General features: G+C 51.8%; 1 protein-coding gene across 1 annotated transcript in view; it reads left to right on the forward strand.

The window, feature by feature from the left end:
- The first annotated feature begins 2,133 nt into the window (after window positions 1-2,133).
- Window positions 2,134-18,867, forward strand: part of SIM1 (SIM bHLH transcription factor 1) — a 74,613-nt gene continuing 57,879 nt past the window's right edge. Inside the window, exons 1-8 of the mRNA XM_065911621.1 lie at window positions 2,134-2,435; window positions 3,098-3,705; window positions 12,911-12,993; window positions 16,280-16,369; window positions 16,890-16,998; window positions 17,130-17,215; window positions 17,957-18,156; window positions 18,356-18,462. Coding sequence (XP_065767693.1) covers window positions 3,531-3,705; window positions 12,911-12,993; window positions 16,280-16,369; window positions 16,890-16,998; window positions 17,130-17,215; window positions 17,957-18,156; window positions 18,356-18,462 — 850 coding nt within the window. The 5' untranslated portion in view covers window positions 2,134-2,435; window positions 3,098-3,530. The remainder of the gene's footprint in view (window positions 2,436-3,097; window positions 3,706-12,910; window positions 12,994-16,279; window positions 16,370-16,889; window positions 16,999-17,129; window positions 17,216-17,956; window positions 18,157-18,355; window positions 18,463-18,867) is intronic.

The raw sequence follows: 18,867 nt of genomic DNA on the forward strand, positions 1-18,867 counted from the left end.
TTGATCTGAAGGCAAAGCGTTCCATTTCTTTGGCGCCAAACACGCCCTGTTTGGGAAGTCGGCGCTGCCTGACCCCTCGGAGTCCCTGCGGTGGGCAAGGGTTTCGGACCGCTGAAGAGCACCAGCACTTCTGCACATTGTTTGAAACGGAAATAGGATTTACGGTAACCGCGACTTAAGTGAAATCCTTTCTAGAACAGTCGGAATAGAAAAATGCTTTTTACCCTGAAGTGTCATTGCTTCATCTGGCCGCTCCATTTTACTCCTAAGATCTGTCCAGGTTGGGAGCTGGGGAAGTGGGGAGAAAGAAGGTTCTCAAGAAAGGTTCTTTCACCCTTTCCAAACACCCCTTTTTTTTTTGGCACGAGTCAGCTTGATCTTATCTGGTCTTTCCAGAATCTTGTGTATAAGTGAACCCCAGTACATCTCTCTCTGTATTCCTATTCATCTCCTGTTAACATTGCATTACTTGGTGATTGAACCGCCCAGAGCCAGGTTTCTAAGTGACTACTGCTTCTGGGGAAATGACTCCTCCTTCTAGATTAGAGTCCATTTGCTGGATTCCAGTTTGGGAACACCTATAACGTCTCTACATTTAGTTCTTTTACAAAAAAGTCTCCCTCCCCCCACTCCGGTCCAGAACGTTCACCACTTCCTCCTGCCAGGTGTTTCCCAGATGTGTAAATATCCCCAAGACTCTCCCACTGTCGTTCTTCCAGCTTACTGCCATTGGGCTGCAAGGAGGCGGTGGCTGTATGTATTTTTGAACAAACACTCTTAAATTTGTTCCGAATATCAGCAGGATGCCACACACCCCTCTTCAGAGTATATGTTTTCTCGGAGGCAATTAGCGTCACAAACGAGGAGTGCAACATGACTAGTGTTCTCTTTGATCGCTGATGAAACAACCGCCTCCAAGCCGACCTCCGGGAGCCTTTAAGTGGCCACCAGCAGCACCAAAAGGAAGCAAGGAATCGCTTCTGTAGGGAGTGATTTGCAAGTAGCAATAATTATCTTCCAGGGCGAAGGAACTTTCCCCCATTGCTGTTTTGTTTTGTTTTATCCACAGATGACAGAGAAGGCGATTCAAATTAGAGGTTCTCTTAAAAATAACTTGTCAGCAATAGCACTTACAAGCGTTTGTTTAAACGGCTCCTGTAAAGGATTGTAAATGCTGTAAATTCATTCATGCAGACTGTATCCTTCCGTTAAGGAATACTGGTGTTGGACTTTGGTTTCCTGAAACAAAACCCAACAACAACAAAAGTCTTCGCTCAGGATTAGGGTAACAGATCGCTGTGAGGTATCTATATGTCAACAACTCTATTTTGGCCTGAAGTGTAACCTCTTTTCCTCTAGTGTCCCCTAACTGCTCCCCAGAGGAAAACTCAGAGACAGCTTTCTACGGTGAACAAGTCAGCCCCCATATTCGACGCATTTCGAAAAAGACGCTCCTCTTTGGGATTAATTTAAATATGGGTATATTTCTCCTCTCTGGCGATGAATTCGGTGTCGCAGTAATTTCAGACAAGCGAACAAGAAAATATAAACTACTGGCCCTAGGCACGCCGTGAGCCCCGCGACTTGCCGGCCAGAAGGGACCAGCCGGCTGGTCGGTCTCTGGGCAAACGTTTCCCGCAGCCAGAGCGACTCCCCCTCGCCTGTCGGGCGCCCCAACCCACGGGCCCGACCTTTGCGGCCCGGAGGTCGCTGCTAGTCTCTTTGGGGAGCTCCTGGCACTGCGGGACCGGCGCTCAGGGCGGAGTGCACAGCCCCTCGACCCCCGGGAGAGCAGGGAGCGCGGGTTCTGCACATCGCCCTCAAGATCCGGGAGGCCGAAAGCAGCAGCTGCTGAGGGCCAGCGCAGACTCCCGTGCTCGGGGCTAGTTAGGAGCGTTACGGCCACGCGGCTAGCTAGGCGGCTTGCGGAGAGCTGGGGTGCGCTGCTGGGAGGGGGCGGGGGGCGGGGAAGCTCGGGTCGTACACGCGTCACTCAGGCCTGTTGGCCAATGAGCGCCGCACCCCGAGACGCAGCGAGCCAATCAGAAGCGAGGAGGTTTTGAGTGGCATTAAGAGAGGGCGGGAGAGAGGGAGCCCGGGAGTGAAGTTGAAGCTAAACCCTGTAAAGCCATAAAGAAGTTACAGGGGGGCGTTTTCGGCTTCCAATTAGCAATAATACTTCCTTCGTAACAACTACCGAGGAGGAGGATTCTAAAGCCACCTCACCCGTCCCAAAGCCCGAATCCCCCCCCCTTCTCCCTCGCACCCATCCCCCAATTCATGACCGAGAGAAGAAGAGAGAGCCAGGACGCGCTCTGCTCCTCTCTGCTGGTGGGAAGCGGCGAGGCCCGCGGAGTGGCTTAGTTGGACGGTAGGCATGAGCACAATTAAGAGGTGGGCGCCTCCGCATGCTTTGCCGCCGGCAGGGACTGAAGGTAGGTGAAGCGGAATATGCCCTGCGCCCGCCCAGTGGCGCCCGCGGCTCCACGGCGGAGGAGGAGAGGCCGGGCGCCTCCCGCCCCCCGGTGCCTGCGAGGGGCTGTCGCGAACGTGCCACCTGTTAACCTGGCGCTGCAGTGCCCGGCGTGCTGCCGCCCCCGCTGGGCAGGGGAAGCGCTGGGTCGCCTCCTCGGCAGTCCCGAGGGACTCGATGTATGAGTGCCGCTTTTGGAGGAATCCCTGAGACTTGAGACCCAAGTTAGAGTCAAGTTCCGGACCTACCGAAGTGGGGGGACCGAGAGGCGCCCGAGCGCTGCGGAGAAATTCTGCTTTGCAGAAACCTGCCTTCCAGGGAACGTACGCCTGGCCTGGGGCTCCTAAGGGTCTTCCGAGACCTGTGGTTTGGGCAACTTCCCAGGGGGCTGGAAAATGTGTCTGACGGGGGTGAGAGAAGGCGATTATTATTTGCAGGGGACTCAGTCTCGCTGCTGATTTTTCCAAATCAACCAACCAACCAACCAAATCACTGAGCCTGGCAAGGAAAAGCGGAGGCGCGCTGAGGCCCTTCCCGGCCATCTCCCCCAGAATTGGGGCGAGCGCGTGAGTGATGATTGTGGAGCCGCAGATGTCTGACGCTCTGATGCTGTTGTCTTCACAGTGGCCTGAAAGAGTGGTCCTGCTGGCAATCGTGTTCTTCCCCGAGGGGCTCGGAGCCGCCTCCAAGGCCTCGGGACTGAGAGCACCCGTCGGGGATTATTATGTCGATCTCCCGAGGACCGGGGTTTGCAGCGCTGAACGGAAGAAAAGGCTGGCTCTTCGGGGTTCCTGCCGGCATTTGATACCCAGCTACGCCTAGGATTGTCGAGATCGCTTGCCGTGGATCAGCATTTTATTCGCATTCCTAATTTTTAAAGAAAAAAATCTGTTCACCGTTGTTGTTCTTTCATTACCATCAAAACACTGAAGCAAAGGTCTCGTCAAAGTATGCTTTATATTTTTTGCCAAATATGATCTCTAATTGAAAGTTTATTTTTGATTTTGGATGAATCTGTGGAACTTATGTTGTAAGAAGAAAGGGAGAAAGAGACACGATGAAAGAGAAGTCCAAAAATGCTGCCCGGACTAGGAGGGAGAAGGAAAACAGTGAATTTTATGAACTGGCTAAATTACTGCCTTTGCCCTCAGCTATCACCTCGCAGCTGGACAAAGCATCCATAATCAGACTCACCACCAGCTATCTCAAAATGAGAGTAGTGTTCCCAGAAGGTAAGTAACTTTGACCAGATGGAATTTCAAAGGTAGAAGGGGTAAGAGATTTGCCAGTGAATGACTACACTGCCGGCAGAGAAGTGCACTCATACTTACCTACACACTCACTGCAAAGGGAAGTTTAGCATGCTGGAGTAACTAAGGACCTCGCTAGATTTAGAATTTCTATTGCCTTTCTGTAGCTCTTTCTGCTTCCCCATATACTTTCTCTTCTGTCCATCAGATGTGTTTGATTGGGAAGCAGCCCAACGGTGCTTTTGTCAACACTGAGATAACTGGGCTCAGTCGGAAGTACTACTAACCCAAACATGACTTTCTTTTTTAATTCCTCTTATTAGATTTATATCTAGTAGAGAGCAGGAACACCTCTAAATTCTTCTAATTTTGCTATGTCTAGACAGACCCATGTACATGGAGATAATAATTTCTCAATATGTCAGTAATTCAGCAGATGAGGAGCAGGCAAGTTCATGAACAAATACATTCTGAATTTACCCAGTCTCTGGACTATTTATTGCAAATTTATTCTGAGCTGTTGAGATGGTCACAGATTCTGAGACTAACTCTGATTTGCAACTCTGGGCTTGATATTTTTTCTGATTTTTAAGATGGAATTAAGATCACTTGCCTGCTTAGAAAATATCTTTTAGGTGGCAGGTTGGCAAATGAATCCCTGGGAAAATTGTCTTATAAGGCCTAGAAGTTAGAACAGCTGAACTGTTGACATGATTTAAAATATGTATTTAGATTATCAAGATTCACTGTGTGAGGACAAAGTAGGCTTCACAGAACACTGTCGTGTATAAAACCATTTATATTCAGTAGGTGAAGGACTCGTCTCTCTTCTGTTTCCCCATCTTTTCCTTTATTTACATTCAAATAACGTATAAACAGATTTTAAAAAATATTTTAGATATGTCTTTGCTGGGGAAGGAAGATTTGGAAGTGTAAAAGACAGAATATGAAACAAACAAATTCAAGAGAAGGAACCCTGTTTATTTACAAACCAGAACGTCTTATTTGACCCAGAGAGATTTATGTTACTGTTGATTTTGGATGTTTGGAATTTGTTGTTTCTTTTAGGGAAAAGAGGGAAGGAAAGAATCACTATTGGGCTTTGAGTTTCACTTTGCTTCATTTTGACTACAAGTTCTTATCTGAATCAAAATCTTGCAAAACATGCCCCCAAATTAGTCAGGAGCACTAAAGGACAACTTTTATAGTTCAGTTTTAGCCCAAAGCTATAAGTAGTAGTATGGTCATTTTGTCTTAAAGCAGTTCCTTGAACAATCTCATCTGACCTTGGAAACTACAGGACGAGAGGAATCAAAACCTAACATACCTGAAAAGTTTTTTAAAAAAAGAAAAGAGAGGGGGAAAAAAAAAAAGGAGGGGCAACTTATGTAATAAAAAAACCACATTTCCCATTCAACCTGTGCTGAGAATTGCCGGTGGGAAAATTTCTATTATGCTACATTGCCTTCTGTTTAAAAAAGAGATATCGTTGTCTTTATACTGTCAGCGCCTACTTTATAAAAATAAAGCCATTGCGAACTCCGCTGGCCGCTGTGTTCCTAACAGGATTATTAGCAGTGATTTGTCAGCCCCTGCGGTCTCAGTGGGCTCCCTTTCTGCGTGATTTCTAGCGGGTCTCGTCAATTATCGGTGCCGATGTCGCTCTCTGTTTGATCAGAAGCAGCATATGGTGCTGCTTGTGAGGCTGCGAGCAATCGCGGAGGAAAAGAATAGCGGGTCGGCTTCCCCGGGCGGGCGCAGAGAGGGACAGTGAGCCCGGGGAGCCGCCGGGCCAGGGGCTCCTCTGGGTCGTGCAGACCCCGGGCAGGGTTTTGTTGTTTTGGTTTTGTTTTTAAGAGAGCAAGCTTTCTTGCTTAATGCTAACTCCACAAATTACAAATTGCGTGATAAATAGGAGGAAGAAAAAGTGAACCCTCTTAGCCAACTTCTCATTAACTTTAAAAAGAGCGCGGGTGAAGACTCCCGCTGGAGTCCCCTTGTTGACCAGGCCTGTCCCCTGTGGCTACTTTAAAGGCGACTGTACTTTCTGCAGCCCCACTCACCTTCCTTCGGAGATCTGGCCAGGGGCCGCTCCTTCCTCTCCCTTCTTTGGATACTTGCGAGTTTATGGGGAGGAGGGGATGGACGATGTGTGAACTCTGGGCACATCATTTATTTCCCCAGCTACTGTTGAGCTCATAACTCACCCGAAGCCTCCACCGGGTGAGTTAGGGTCATCCGGACAGCTGGTTCCTAGGGATGAGGTTTTAATTTGGGGGCTAGATTAGCTTCAACAGTCCAAAGCCCAGATTCAGCCCTTTAAATTAAAGGACAACAGCAACAAACAATAAAACCAACAGTTTTCAGAAGGAGCGAAATCATCACAAGGCCGCAGAACCAAGCGCAACCTGCAGAGGGTGCCAAATTTGGGTTCATCTGCTGCCTGAAGGCAGAAAGGTGGGCAAGATTAGGTCCATGGCAGTGGGGGGAACTGAGCACTTTTTATGGAGGTAATATATTTTAGTGTGGAGAGACGGAAAGAATTTGTTTGAAAATGAAGTACATTTTCACATCTGTCTTCACACCATCCTAGCACATAGTAGGTCTTCAACAAATTTTTAAGGGTGAGATGAAGGTAACTGTTTCATCACAGTAAGCCTGCACATGTAACATATGGATTTTGCAAAGTATATAATCTAAAATAATTCTAAATCTGGTGGCATCAGTGATTAGGCATAAAAATGACTATAAAACTTTACGGTTTTTGCTCATATTACATTTATTTATAATACCCTGTAATGCCAAAAGACTTAAACAGAAATCCTTCCATCCTTACACGTGAAAAAAATTAAAGATTCTTAAAATATAGTTACCCTCCCCCCATTTGTTGAATACAATTCCTACCCACCCTGCCCCCAGGAGTCTAGTAAATTCCTTGTCTGGGAGCAAATTTCAGCTTTTATTTACCTCAATAGATAAAATTGAGCTGCTGAGGGAAAAAAAATCGAGGGAGAAGGAACAGAAGAATGGGACATGGGCCCCTGGAATAATTAAGAATAAAGTATTAAGTTGGAAATTTCATAGTAAAAATAAAAACAAAAACTCTGGGACAATTAGTGGGAAATCATTAGAACTGCCTATCCCAAGTGGTAACATATTCTATTCTAAAATAGCCTTGCAAAGGAAAATTGGGCATATCTGGATATATATGTCTTTGGTGTTCTCAAAGCCAAAGAGGCAAGATAAAAAAAGAGATGTTATGACTTGATTTGTATACAAAAAAGAACCAAGTTCAACTAAAATATGTATTTGTTATCCAGTTATAATACTGGGGGCATAGTGAATTGCATAGTGTGGCCTTTGAAAAGATCAAATGTTTTCAAATCTATGGCCATTCAGTATCTTGGTAACATTACTGCCATTTCTTTGTCAACATGTCTTGGCAAAATAAAAGTAATAACAGAATTGAAATCAGTAACTGGGTAGGAAAGTCTCTACAAAGGCTGGAAAGAAAAGGATGATTAAACAAACCTCCATAGACACTTGCTGTAATATTCACCTCAAGACTGAAATCCTTAATCACCTCATATTTTTTTGAGGCTGAGAACTGAAAGAGGAAAAGAGGCCCCATTTCCCACGTGGATGGGTGATTTAAGTCTGTTTTTCTTGCTGCTTGGGGAAATGATTGAGCATTAGGTTTCCATGTTTATTTTCTTACAGAAGTTTTTCTCATTTAAACGCCTTTAAGCACGGTTTATGCTCCACGCTGTGTTTCTCTGTTTAATTCCAGTTTTGATGTTGACTTAAAATGTAGAGTGCAGAACTAAACTCCGGGCAGAGCACTTGCAAGGCAGATTTATGTGCCAGGAATTGTAGACCAGATCAATGGAAAAAGAACTTTCTTTTTGGGAAAAGGGAGTAATCATTAATAAAAACAGTAACAATAGCAACAACACCAAAACTGTTGATAAGCTATGGCAGAATATTTTTAAGCAGGGTACACTTCTCTGAAACTAAAATCAGGTTAAATTTCCAGAGGACAAACCTGATTTCTAGGGGGAGTTATTTTTCAATCTGGGGGAATCTTGGCAGATTCCAGGTTTTGCACATACAAATGTGGACACAGAATTCAAATCTATGAATTCTTGCCTCATTTCTCTGTCGGATCAGGTATTTCTCAAGAGAATAAGGTTTAGTCCCAGCTAAAACCTTATGATAATAGCTGTTCACCCATTGTCAGTCTGTGGTCCACGGAATTTTAAATTTTGCATGGGGACGGGGAATCCTCAATTATTTTGCAACGGGCCTCCTTATCAGAAACACTAAAACAGGGTCTGAGCATTGAGGAGCAAAGCTCCTTCCTCCGGTAGCGCCATTGGGCAGGCGGCTCCGGAGCGGTATCAATACCTCGACCTCCGTGGCTCAGACCAGTCCAGGGACAGCGACCTTGTCGAAGCCCCCGCCGCACCTCGCGGCCTGGGAGGCTTGTAGGCCACGGCCCGCGGGCTGGATCCCCACCGTGCGGCCCATTCTCTCCCCGCGGCGGCGGCCGGTGACCCGCCCGCCTTGGCCCGGGTGGCCGAGAGTGCGCCAGCTCGGCCTCTGCGCGGTGTCTCCTCCCGCTCCGCGCGGGTCCGTGTTTCCGTCTTCCTGGGGCGTGAGGGCGTCTCCGCCCGCCGAGCCTGGGGCTGCGCGGGCCCCTGCCCCCAGGCCCGGCCCTCCTCTAAAACTCCTCTAAAGCCAAGATGCCGCCCGAGGGGCAAAGCTGTGCGTCCAGACCGCCAAGTGGAACCGAAGCGCGACAGGCCCGCGCCGCGGGGCAGACCCACCGGCCTCGCCCGCGCCGGTCTTCGGACGCCCAGCCCGGCCAGCCTCGAAGGTCCGGAGTCTTGGGGAGACACCGCGTGAGGCTCTCGGCCGTCGCACACTCTTGCCCACCCTTCGTGCGTGTCCGCCCCCCGGGTTCGTCGGGACCTGGCCGGACGCGGCCGGTCCTCGTTCCTGCAGTTCGTGTTCTCTCGGGCTCGGCCCCGCCCGGGAAGCCCTCGCTCAGGGGCCGAAGCACCGAGGAGCGCGCAGAGCGTGTCAGCGCTGCGCCCGTCGGTCTCCACCCCGGGTTCACACCGACAGAAGTGGATACGCTGGGCGCGGCTGGGGGTCTCGCAGGCAGGCGGGGGAGCACCGGGCACGCGCGCACTCCGGGGCCCGGGACCCTGCGCGGGGCAAACCCCAGCGCCGCGCGGCCGCCGACGTCGTCGGAAGGTGGGCCACACCCGCCAGGTGGCCCGGAGGCCGCGCCGGGCGTCCCAGGTCCGGGTACTGAGTGCGTTTCGGTGCGCGAAGCAGCCTCCTGCCCAGCGACCGCTCCAGACCGCTCGGTCTGGGCGAAACGCTCCTGATCTCCGTCCCTCTCTGCCCCTGAGAGCCCAGCCGCTGAGGCTCTTGGAGCCGGAACACGAACACCGCTTGCTCCAGGGCTGAAAGGGTTGCACAGTACGCTCCGTGAGGACGCCGAGGCCTTGTGGACAAACCAGATGGCTGAGACAAGCCCCCCGGGGCCAGAAGTTAGAAGCGGGGTCTCGGAGGGCTTTCCCCGCCTCAGTCACCAAGTTGTGGTCAGGTCATGGGACAGCTCCCCGTCATCCAAGAATTGAAGGTTCCCGGGAAGGACCATAAGGAGAACACCTTTCTATTGAGATACATTGTTTATTTATTAAAGGAGGGTGGGGGTGGGGGGAACAGCAGAACAAGCTCTTCTCCTCCTCCTCTTCCTGGCTGGGTGAAGGAGGAGATACCTGGTCTGTAATCTATATTTTGTCAAGGGTATGAAACTCATTCCGAAGGAAAAGCTCGATCAATTTATTTTTGCTGCTTGCAATAACACAGCTGGATGATGCTTTGGGCTCACGCTAGACTGGGGCTCATCATTCATTCGCCAAGAACGGGCCTAAATTGTGCCTGTGGGATTAGGTCAATTTTAGTGGATCTACTTCGCCTCATTTGGTTACTAATTGGTTTCTTGTTTTATAAATCGAAATCTCATTTTCAGGAAATTACAAAACCCGTGCAGTCAGTCCATTGAGGTAATCCTTGGGTCAGGGGGTATTTAAATGGAAATGGCTCAGCGGCGCAGTGAGGGTAAGGCAACAGTGAAACTTCGCCCGGGACTTCACAGGAAATGTGAGCTGGTCCTTTAGATCCATAATAGACACATCCCTTCTAATACTACTTACGTAAATATGATAAACCAGACTTTAAGGGGAGAGGGGGCGGGGAGAAGAAAAATTTATCTGCTAAGGTTAATGTGGCATATCTTGGAAATCTTCCAAAATAGATTATGTTTTCCTTTGTCTTCGGCCACTTTAGCTGGGGAAAATCCTTTTGTCTAAAACCCGATTTAGTTATCGCCTCCCTCGCAGAGCTCCTTCTCTCCTTTGCAAAACCCCGTTCCCTCGGCCTCACCGAATTACAAGAGAATCTTTAGATCTTGTTCCCACTGTAATCCTGCCGCAAAGGGAGCGGGTTTCCTCCTCATTTTAAACAGACAATCAAAGGATTTGCGAATTTTCTGCGGTAGGTCAAGTGCAGAAACGAAATCTCAGCTTACCCCCCTCTCCAACAGAAACGGGGGGCGGGAGCGCGTCAGTGCGGGCGGAAGGTGACGGGGTCCAGGGAGAGGGGTCTCTGCCCCCACCCCACCCCCGGCTTTTTGAGAAATGAAACCCATGCCCTGGGCTTGGAAGGTGTCCTGGGCCGGCTGAAAGGAGAGCTCAGAGCCCTGATCTTAGGTCAGAAAAGCCCGACAGGTAGAGGAAGGCAGCCAGTTCCTTATAAAACATTAACCCAGACACAGCCTTGTGCGGGAGGTTTCAACCGGGAACAGGAGAGAAGGCAATGCTCCGTGAAAGCAAAAGCTTCCTTAGAAGGTGAGGGGGTGGAGGGTACAGGAGAGGACGCGGGAGGCTCCTGTCACCCTCGACCCGGCCCGGCTGTTTATTAACCTGCAGGGAAGTCTTACTTTGCTCTCGTAGGCGCATACTAATGAGACCGCCCCCAGAGACCACAACCAGCCGAGGCTGGCGCCGGGAGTTCGGAACCAGTCCTCAACTCTGAGCTCAGCTCGGGGGGTGGGGGGTGGTTTCAGAAGATTCGGGCCGGGAGGCGGCTCCCCGGTGTCCCCAGCCGCTTTGGGGGAACCTTCGTAATTTTACAATAAGGCGTTGGCTCCACGAGCAGGTTTCACACCCTTTGGGGAGCTGCGGAAGGTACGATCCCAGACGCAAGGTGGCCGCGGCCAGCTCCCTGTCCTCCGAGCGCCTGGCCCCTCGCCCCAGGAAGTTCGGGGCTTTCAGGCCTCGTTTGGGCCCCAGCGTCCAAGGGCCTGCGCCACCCGAGTCCCGGGCTCTCCGGCAGGATCCTTTTCCCACTCCCCCGTGCGACCTCCTCGACTACACCCTCCCGCCACTTCTGGGTGGGTATGTGTGATCGGGGGTGAAAACAGGAGCAGGTCGTGCCAGAAACCAAGGAAGAGAGCTTGACTCAGACGGCAGGAGCTAAGGCAAAGTAACAAGGCGAAGGGTTTTGTGTGTGCCGGCTGCTGCGGCAGGGCCCTTCGGAACGGCCCAGGAGGACCGCAGGGATCAGGGCAGTGAAGTCACTCTGGGGAGGGAAACTGGGGCGGGAGGAAGAATCAGGAGGAGTTGCCCAACGCGAGGAAGGGAGAGGAGTCCGGTCGAGGGCGGGGGCTGGTGGGGGCGGATCAGTGTTTGCAGAGCGGTGGGGAAATCGTTAGATTTATTTAGATGTGCAAACACCCAGAAAAACCCGATTCGAGCTTAAGGGGCGCTCACGGTTACTCGTTACCAGGGTTTTGATCGCTGGCTTCGGAAGCAGTTTTAAGAGTCCCAACTCCGTGTTTTACTCTGAAAGATCCGCCCCCACCCCCATTTACAATGCGAGTGTTTGTCATTGGGTACTTCATAGTGATCTGTCCCGTAACGCAGTAATTCAGTAAATCATCCCCCTCCCCCCCAATTTTTATCACGTTTAACCTTGTTCAATGGTGGAAGCATAAAAGAATTGGACTACCTAGTTATGTTAATTTCAACAGCAACATTGTTAAAAGATATTACCCATAAGTAGTTTAACCACGGCAAGTTTCTTCTGTCTTATTTTTCATTTTCTTCCTGAAAACAGGCTCTCCATACTAAATTTTGAAAAATGAGCCACGGGCATACAGGGAGGTTTATTTTTTAGACATCACCAGAGAACTGATTTGTAGCAAAGCCTGGGGAGAGCTTAAGGTGATAGCATCAAGGACAGGAAGGGGCAGTCTTTGTTATTAGTTGATGCCCAGGAATTAGAGAAGGGGAATGATTCCCTATGTCCAAACGGGGATGTAAATATTGTAAGATGGTGTTAGCACCTGAGAATAACTGGCTTTCAGAAAAGCCCCTGGGTTTTTCTTGGGGTGGGGGTGGGGCCCTGAGGTTAGGCCCCTTAAAGGGGGAGTCTGCTAGGAGAGAGGAAAGGCAGAGGAAGGATTGCGGAGGGTAGCTGGTGCTGGAAGCCATCCCCAAGCAGACGAATTTTTCCGAAGCGTTTTAAAGTAAGAGGCCAAGGGGAGGAAAAGGGCTGGAGAGCCCCGCAGCCAATCAGAAGGCCCACCAGGACGAGCTGGCCTTGGCCCCCGGTCTCAGGTCGTTCTGGGCGGGCCGCGGTATTCGCGGGTGTGGACACCCTCGGCCTCGTGATAAGGAGGATGGTGAGACTTGGGGTGAGAAGGAGTGTCCCTCGCCCTTCTAAGCACTCTAGTGAACCTACACAAAAGCTATCGCTCTGGTGTTGCGGCGGGCCCCTTCTGGGCACGGACTGCCCTCAAACGAGGCCACTTGGGGTGCTGCCGGGGTGGGTGAGTGGGGCGCTCAGCCAGGACCCTGTCCTTCCTGAGAAGCCGGGGCCGGTCGTGCAGAGGCAGAGGGAGTCTGGCGTCTGTTAAACTCCTTTGGAGCCTAGAGGGCGGAGCCGCAGTTGACCCGCCGGCGTCCCCGCGGTCCAGGTGGAGAGGGAGCCGGACGCTGTCCCGTTGTGTGTGAAAGCTTGCCTGGGTGACAGAACCACTAAACTACTTCTCAAACCGCCAGCCGGCTCGGAGTGCATCTTTTAAGGGTGTCTCTGTGTTTCGCAGGGCTCGGCGAGGCGTGGGGCCACTCGAGCAGGACCAGCCCCCTGGACAACGTGGGCCGCGAACTGGGCTCGCACCTGCTCCAGGTACTGAGGCGGCGCGTGTGCGAGGGCCCGAGCCAGGCTTCCTGTTCCCCAGAAAATGGGGAACTGTTCCGAGGTGGCCGTCTCACACGCAGCCCCTGTGACTCCTTATAAAGTTAAAATGTTAGGCTCCTGTCCTCGCTGGGTGTGGAAGTCTCCTGGCCACGTGGAGAGGGCGAGCAGGTGACAATGGGCGCGTTGGGTTGGGAGGGGAGCCTACTAAGGCCACAATCAGGACGACCGAACCGAGGGAGGGGGCGCCATCTGACACCACTCGGCAGAGGGAACCGCAGTCCTCGGGCCAAGCTGCCGAAGCCGGCTGCACAACCGTCCGAAATGAAGAATTTATCCCGGAAATAGCCGGGATCTGGTAGAAATGCCCGTCAGTGCTTTAAGCCCACACATTCCGGATGCAGCTGGGACCACAACGCGTTTCATCTGCGCCCTGTAGCTCCCGGGGCCCCTTCCTCGCTCCAGGCGCCCTCATCCCAGCCCTGCCAGGCCGTGCGGGGACCCTCGCTGTAGCACACATACCTCCCCAGGTAATGAGTTTACCCATTGTGGAGGCGCCCATCACCACGTTGTTTGCAGTGTACACCGTTTGAAATTGTCCATTGCCCAAGTAAGTCGCCTAGCAAATATTTAAAATAGTAAAACTCCCCATGGAATTTCTAGGCTTGACACTTGTATCCCACCCTGCACCCCCTTATTCTTGTTATTCAAGTCCACCAAAGCTCCTCACGTGGGAGCCTCAGCATCAGACCGGGGACTCTGAGATGGTCCTCCCTCCCTGGCCAGGCATGCTCAGCATCTCATGGCAGGAGTGGCCTGGCCTTTCCAGTCTCATCACTATTCAGTTCCTCAATCCCAGAGGCCAAAATCCTTCAATCCCAGAGGCCAAAAGAGATTTTAGTTTCATAGGGCAGAGAGAGGCCCTTGTGTGAGCATTCCCTTCCAGACCTGGCCTCCACACCCCTGAATTTAAGGAAAAGGCACTATCTCTCCCCTTTCTCCGGGACACCTTCCATCGGTTGCCTCTCAACAACTGACCCCCTCCAAAATCCCTCCGTATTCCCAGCTAACTTTCCTCATCAATATAAACAAGAGAGCACAACCCAAACAGTCACCCCTTCTAGTCCTTTCCCAATCTTTTCCCTCATCTTCATCCCAAACTCCTCACAGGACTTACTGGTCCTCTCAGTTTGCATGGCTTACCCGGCTCTCCTCACTCCCACACCACTGCAGTATGGCCTCTCTCCCAAGAGGTGTGCTCTGCACAGGCTGTATTTTGCTATTCAGCATAAGATGTTCATTTCTTATCTTACCTGACCTCGTTCATTCCACAAACACAGGAGGTCCAATTGTGTGCCAGGCAGAAAGCCCTGTCCTCATGGAGCTGACACTCTAAGGAGAGCAGTCTTGCAAATCCACACAGGTGCACGACATAGTGTGAGAGTGGTGTGGGTGCCATGGAGAAAAAGAAGGTGAAGAAGAGGGCTGTGTTTCAGTGGTGGGACAGTTGCAGAGAACCTCACTGGGAAGGTGACATTTGATCAAAGACTGGATGGAGGTGACATGGCTTACTTGACATTCTGCCTTAGTCTCAAAGTAGCACAGTTTCCTGGATTCTTCCCCTGCTCTGCTTGCTATTCTAGGTTTTCCCACCACTGTCTGACTGTAAATGCGGGCATTTCCCCCAAGGTTCCAGCTTTGTTTCTCCTCTTACAGCTTCAAGGCTTCCCGGGTTATCTCAGCCAACACCACCACATCAACTCCTTTCCCCACATTTGCATGACTTCTTGTCTAGACATCCCTCTTCTGAGCAACAGACCTTTATTTCCTCCTGCTGCCTGGACACATCCAGATGGAAATCTGCCTATACCTGAAGTTTAGCATACCCAAGACAAGAACTCACTATCTCCGTCTTCCAGACTTCCACTCATACAAAAACTCACCATGCCTCTGTAAATTTCAAAGATCTTGAAGTCAGTCTCAGCTTTTCTTTCTGCCACCACAAATTCCACAACAGCCAGAATCATCTTAAACTCTTTCCCCACTGTCTTCCCTGAACCACCGAATTCAAGCTTGACCATCCCTGATTTCCTCATCTCCACTCTTTCCTCCTATAGGTCACTGTCCACATTCTGCCAGAAAAATGAAACAAAAAATACCAACACACACACATTTAAGCCTGCTATTTATTTCTCTACTCTGTTGGAACCTGATGCCTGCAAAGCATCTCTGAATTCCTCAGACTGACACCCCAAACTGTCCAAAAATCCAGCACCAGTGTATTTCCTCAGCCTCATCTCTGTTACACCAAACTTATCATGCCTGAATACACCAGATGCATCCTCTCCTCTCCCCCAGTGCCTGCTTTCTATATATCATTCTTCTGTCTAGGATGACCACCTTCCCTTTTCACATTCAGGCTTCTTCTTCAAGGCTCTGCTCAGACAGCTCTTCTAAATTCTGATTCTCTGAGCACTCTGATTCTCCCCAGGTCTCAGCCTCCAGTCCCTCACAGCACTGTCCATTCAGTTGCATGGTCATGATATTGGCTTTAGGTCTGTTGTCCCTTATACACTTCCGGCTCCTTGAGAGCAGGATCAGACTCATCCTGATGCTCCACCGCCTGGACTGAAGTCTTATTCACAGAGATAAAGAAACAGTGAAAGCATAAGATTTCCCTTCATGGAGAGCCTGTCAGTTTGCTACATCTGTGTAAACACACACATATACTCTGTAGCACTACTGTGTGGACTTGCTGCCCCGAAAGACTCTCATCTCCTAAATCCCCCTCTCCTGGACTCTTTCCAGAGCCACCGGCCAGCTGCCTTCTGTCTACAAACTTTTCAGACTGCCAATGCTTCCACATCTCTCAGTGCCTCCTGTTCCCCAAACCCCGCTAGCAGGCTTTCCATTATAGAATGTCCCACCATGAAACTCTCCAAGACAGACACAGGAAACCTCTGGTTTTCTTAGTACCCATCTTATCACAGGCCGTGGTTTCCCTCCCAGAATGTTTGTCTATGTGTGGATATGTCTGCTTTGTTCATTTCTTGAATCCTCAGTCTTGGAGGACAGTAGCCTCACCCACCACTTCCTCCATGCTTACAAATTTGGAATGAACAAAAGAACTCTTGTGACTATTTTTGTTCTTGTTGTTGCCCTCCTTCCTGCTAGCCTGTCTACTCCATCTCTCTGTACTTCTGTATCAGTACCCCCCACCCCCAATTTCTCCCAATGGCCCGGAGTGCTCTCCATTCAATGGTTTCTGTCTCCCCAGACCCTGGATGGTTTCATCTTTGTGGTGGCCCCAGATGGGAAGATCATGTACATCTCTGAGACAGCCTCAGTCCACCTGGGTCTTTCTCAGGTAGGTGAGTGGTCCACACCTCCAGCCTTCAATATTTACAGCCAGGGCTGGAGGCAGGGGGTGGGGCGGGGGTGGGGCTTTCCCAAGGCATTTCTGTGTGTTTCTAGAACTGGAAACATCTCAGTTGGCAGGAGATCTGGATCTTCCCCTTCCTCTAATTTTCCATTAGCATCCACCCCAAGCCCTTTTGGCTGCCTTTTCCAGCCGCTATAGCCTAAACCAAAGACCATGGGAGATGGCTAAATATTTATGTCATGATGTCTTTACCAGATTGCTAGGGAGCTGTTACTATTACTACTGCTACTATTACTATAATTACTATTGTTATTCTTTCCTCTCACAGATAAGGAAACTGAGGCGTAGATAGGTAGCAATAGGTAGCAGGCAGAACTGGAATTAGAACTCAGGATCGACTCTGGAGCTGAGGCTCCTGTCCCGTGCAGATCCCCTGGCTCAATCTTTCAGCCCCTCCGTGGGACGTCCCACCACCTCGGAGACGGTGATACCCACCTCTTTACAGGTAGAGCTGACCGGGAACAGCATTTACGAATACATCCACCCGGCGGACCACGACGAGATGACGGCGGTGCTCACGGCCCACCAGCCCTACCACTCTCACTTCGTCCAGGGTAAGGCGCCCGCGTGCGGGCAACACCGGGACCCTTCGCAGTCGGCTGCTAGCTCTTCCTCCCTGCTGGCTACGGCGGGGACCTTGGCGCCGCCGCTTGTCTCACGTGCTCCTCACCCCCACCCCCCGCAGAGTACGAGCTCGAGCGCTCCTTCTTCCTGAGGATGAAGTGCGTCTTGGCCAAGAGGAACGCGGGCCTCACCTGCGGCGGCTACAAGGTGCGTGGCTGAGAGTGAAGATCCGCGCCTCCTGGCGGCCGCGCCCACCGAGCAGCGCGCGGGCGAAGGGGGCAGGACTGGAGGCGCGTGCGGGTGGGGAGAGGGGTTCCAGGACCACCCTGGACGGCCTTCCTCCGCCCCAGCCCCAAAGGCACACAGCGTCCCCGGCCGGGCGCCCGGCAAGGGCCATTAAACTTTATGAACAGCTGGAGACTGTGTTTTAAGCTTGCTTACGTCTCATGGGTTCGAATACTGCCTTGGACGCTGGGGATCTTAACCTCGGGCTGGTAATGGGCCTTAGGGATGTGTAAAGCATCTGAAAACAGTCGGTAAGTTCCGGAGATTCGCAGAGTTTACTCACAGCGTCGGATTCTGCCCCCTCCCCCGCCAGAGGTTAAGAACCAGAGCTTTAGCTGGAATGCAAGCTTTTTCTTGTTTAATGGCAGCGAACATGATCAGAATGCGGATTCCAGGGCCCCACTTGGCGATCCGAATGCATAAGGGTTGGCCGGGCTCAGGCCTCTGCATTTTCAGCAGCTCCTAGTGAGTCCCAGTGGGGCAGAACCGTCACTCCCTTGAGACACGTGGGAGCCCCATAACTGCGGGCACTTCAGTGCACCGGCTGTGGCGCACAGGCGTTTGTGGCCGAGGAGAACCTTCAAGTGTTTCAGTCCCTTTCCCACCTTTTTGGGGGTGTTTCCTGCCTGTGGCTGAGCCTCCGGCCTTCCCCGTCCGCCTCAGGTCATTCACTGCAGCGGCTACCTGAAGATCCGCCAGTACAGCCTGGACATGTCCCCTTTCGACGGCTGCTACCAGAACGTGGGCCTGGTGGCCGTGGGCCACTCGCTGCCTCCCAGCGCCGTCACGGAGATCAAACTGCACAGCAACATGTTCATGTTCCGCGCCAGCTTGGACATGAAGCTCATCTTCCTGGACTCCAGGTGGGTGGTCGAGGCCAGAGTCCCCCCGAGCGGGAGGGCGGCCCAGCTCAGTGGCCCAGAGTGCCTCGTTGACCCATTTTGCGGATGCGGTGACTGAGGGGGCCCTGAGAATTGAGGGTGGGCACCCAGCTCTGAGGGGTTGTTCAGGGTGGGGGTAGTCCCGCAGCCCGCGCTCATCCCGTGGGGTTACTCTCCGCAGAGTGGCGGAGCTGACAGGGTACGAACCTCAGGACCTGATCGAGAAGACGCTGTACCACCACGTGCACGGCTGCGACACCTTCCACCTGCGCTGCGCCCACCACCTGCGTAAGACGCCACCTTTCGCGGCGGGAGGTGGGGGCGGGACGGTGATGGGAACGGGCAGGGGCGGTGGTGTTGCTGGAAGAGGCCCTGCGCGCCTTGCCCCAGTACTGGCCCCAGCTCATCTCCCTAATCATCCCCAGGCCCTCCTGCAGACCGAGGAGTACCTGAGTTCCCGGGTGAAGTTCTCCCAGGAAGGGTCTTGTTCCCCTATTGATACGCCTCCTCCCCTCCCCCGAGATGGAGATGGAATCCAGGACTGCCCCACTGGGCTGAAGCTCGCACTGACTCACTTCAGCTTTGAAACAACTTTGCTTTGAGCTTAATCTCCCGGGACAGGGAATGTGAGCATCCGGGCGTTGAGGCCCACACCCGACCTTCCATAGTTAGAATATCAAGTCTCGAGAATCC

This window comes from Muntiacus reevesi, chromosome 19, assembly GCF_963930625.1.
Source record: "Muntiacus reevesi chromosome 19, mMunRee1.1, whole genome shotgun sequence".
NCBI classification, from domain to species: domain Eukaryota; kingdom Metazoa; phylum Chordata; class Mammalia; order Artiodactyla; family Cervidae; genus Muntiacus; species Muntiacus reevesi.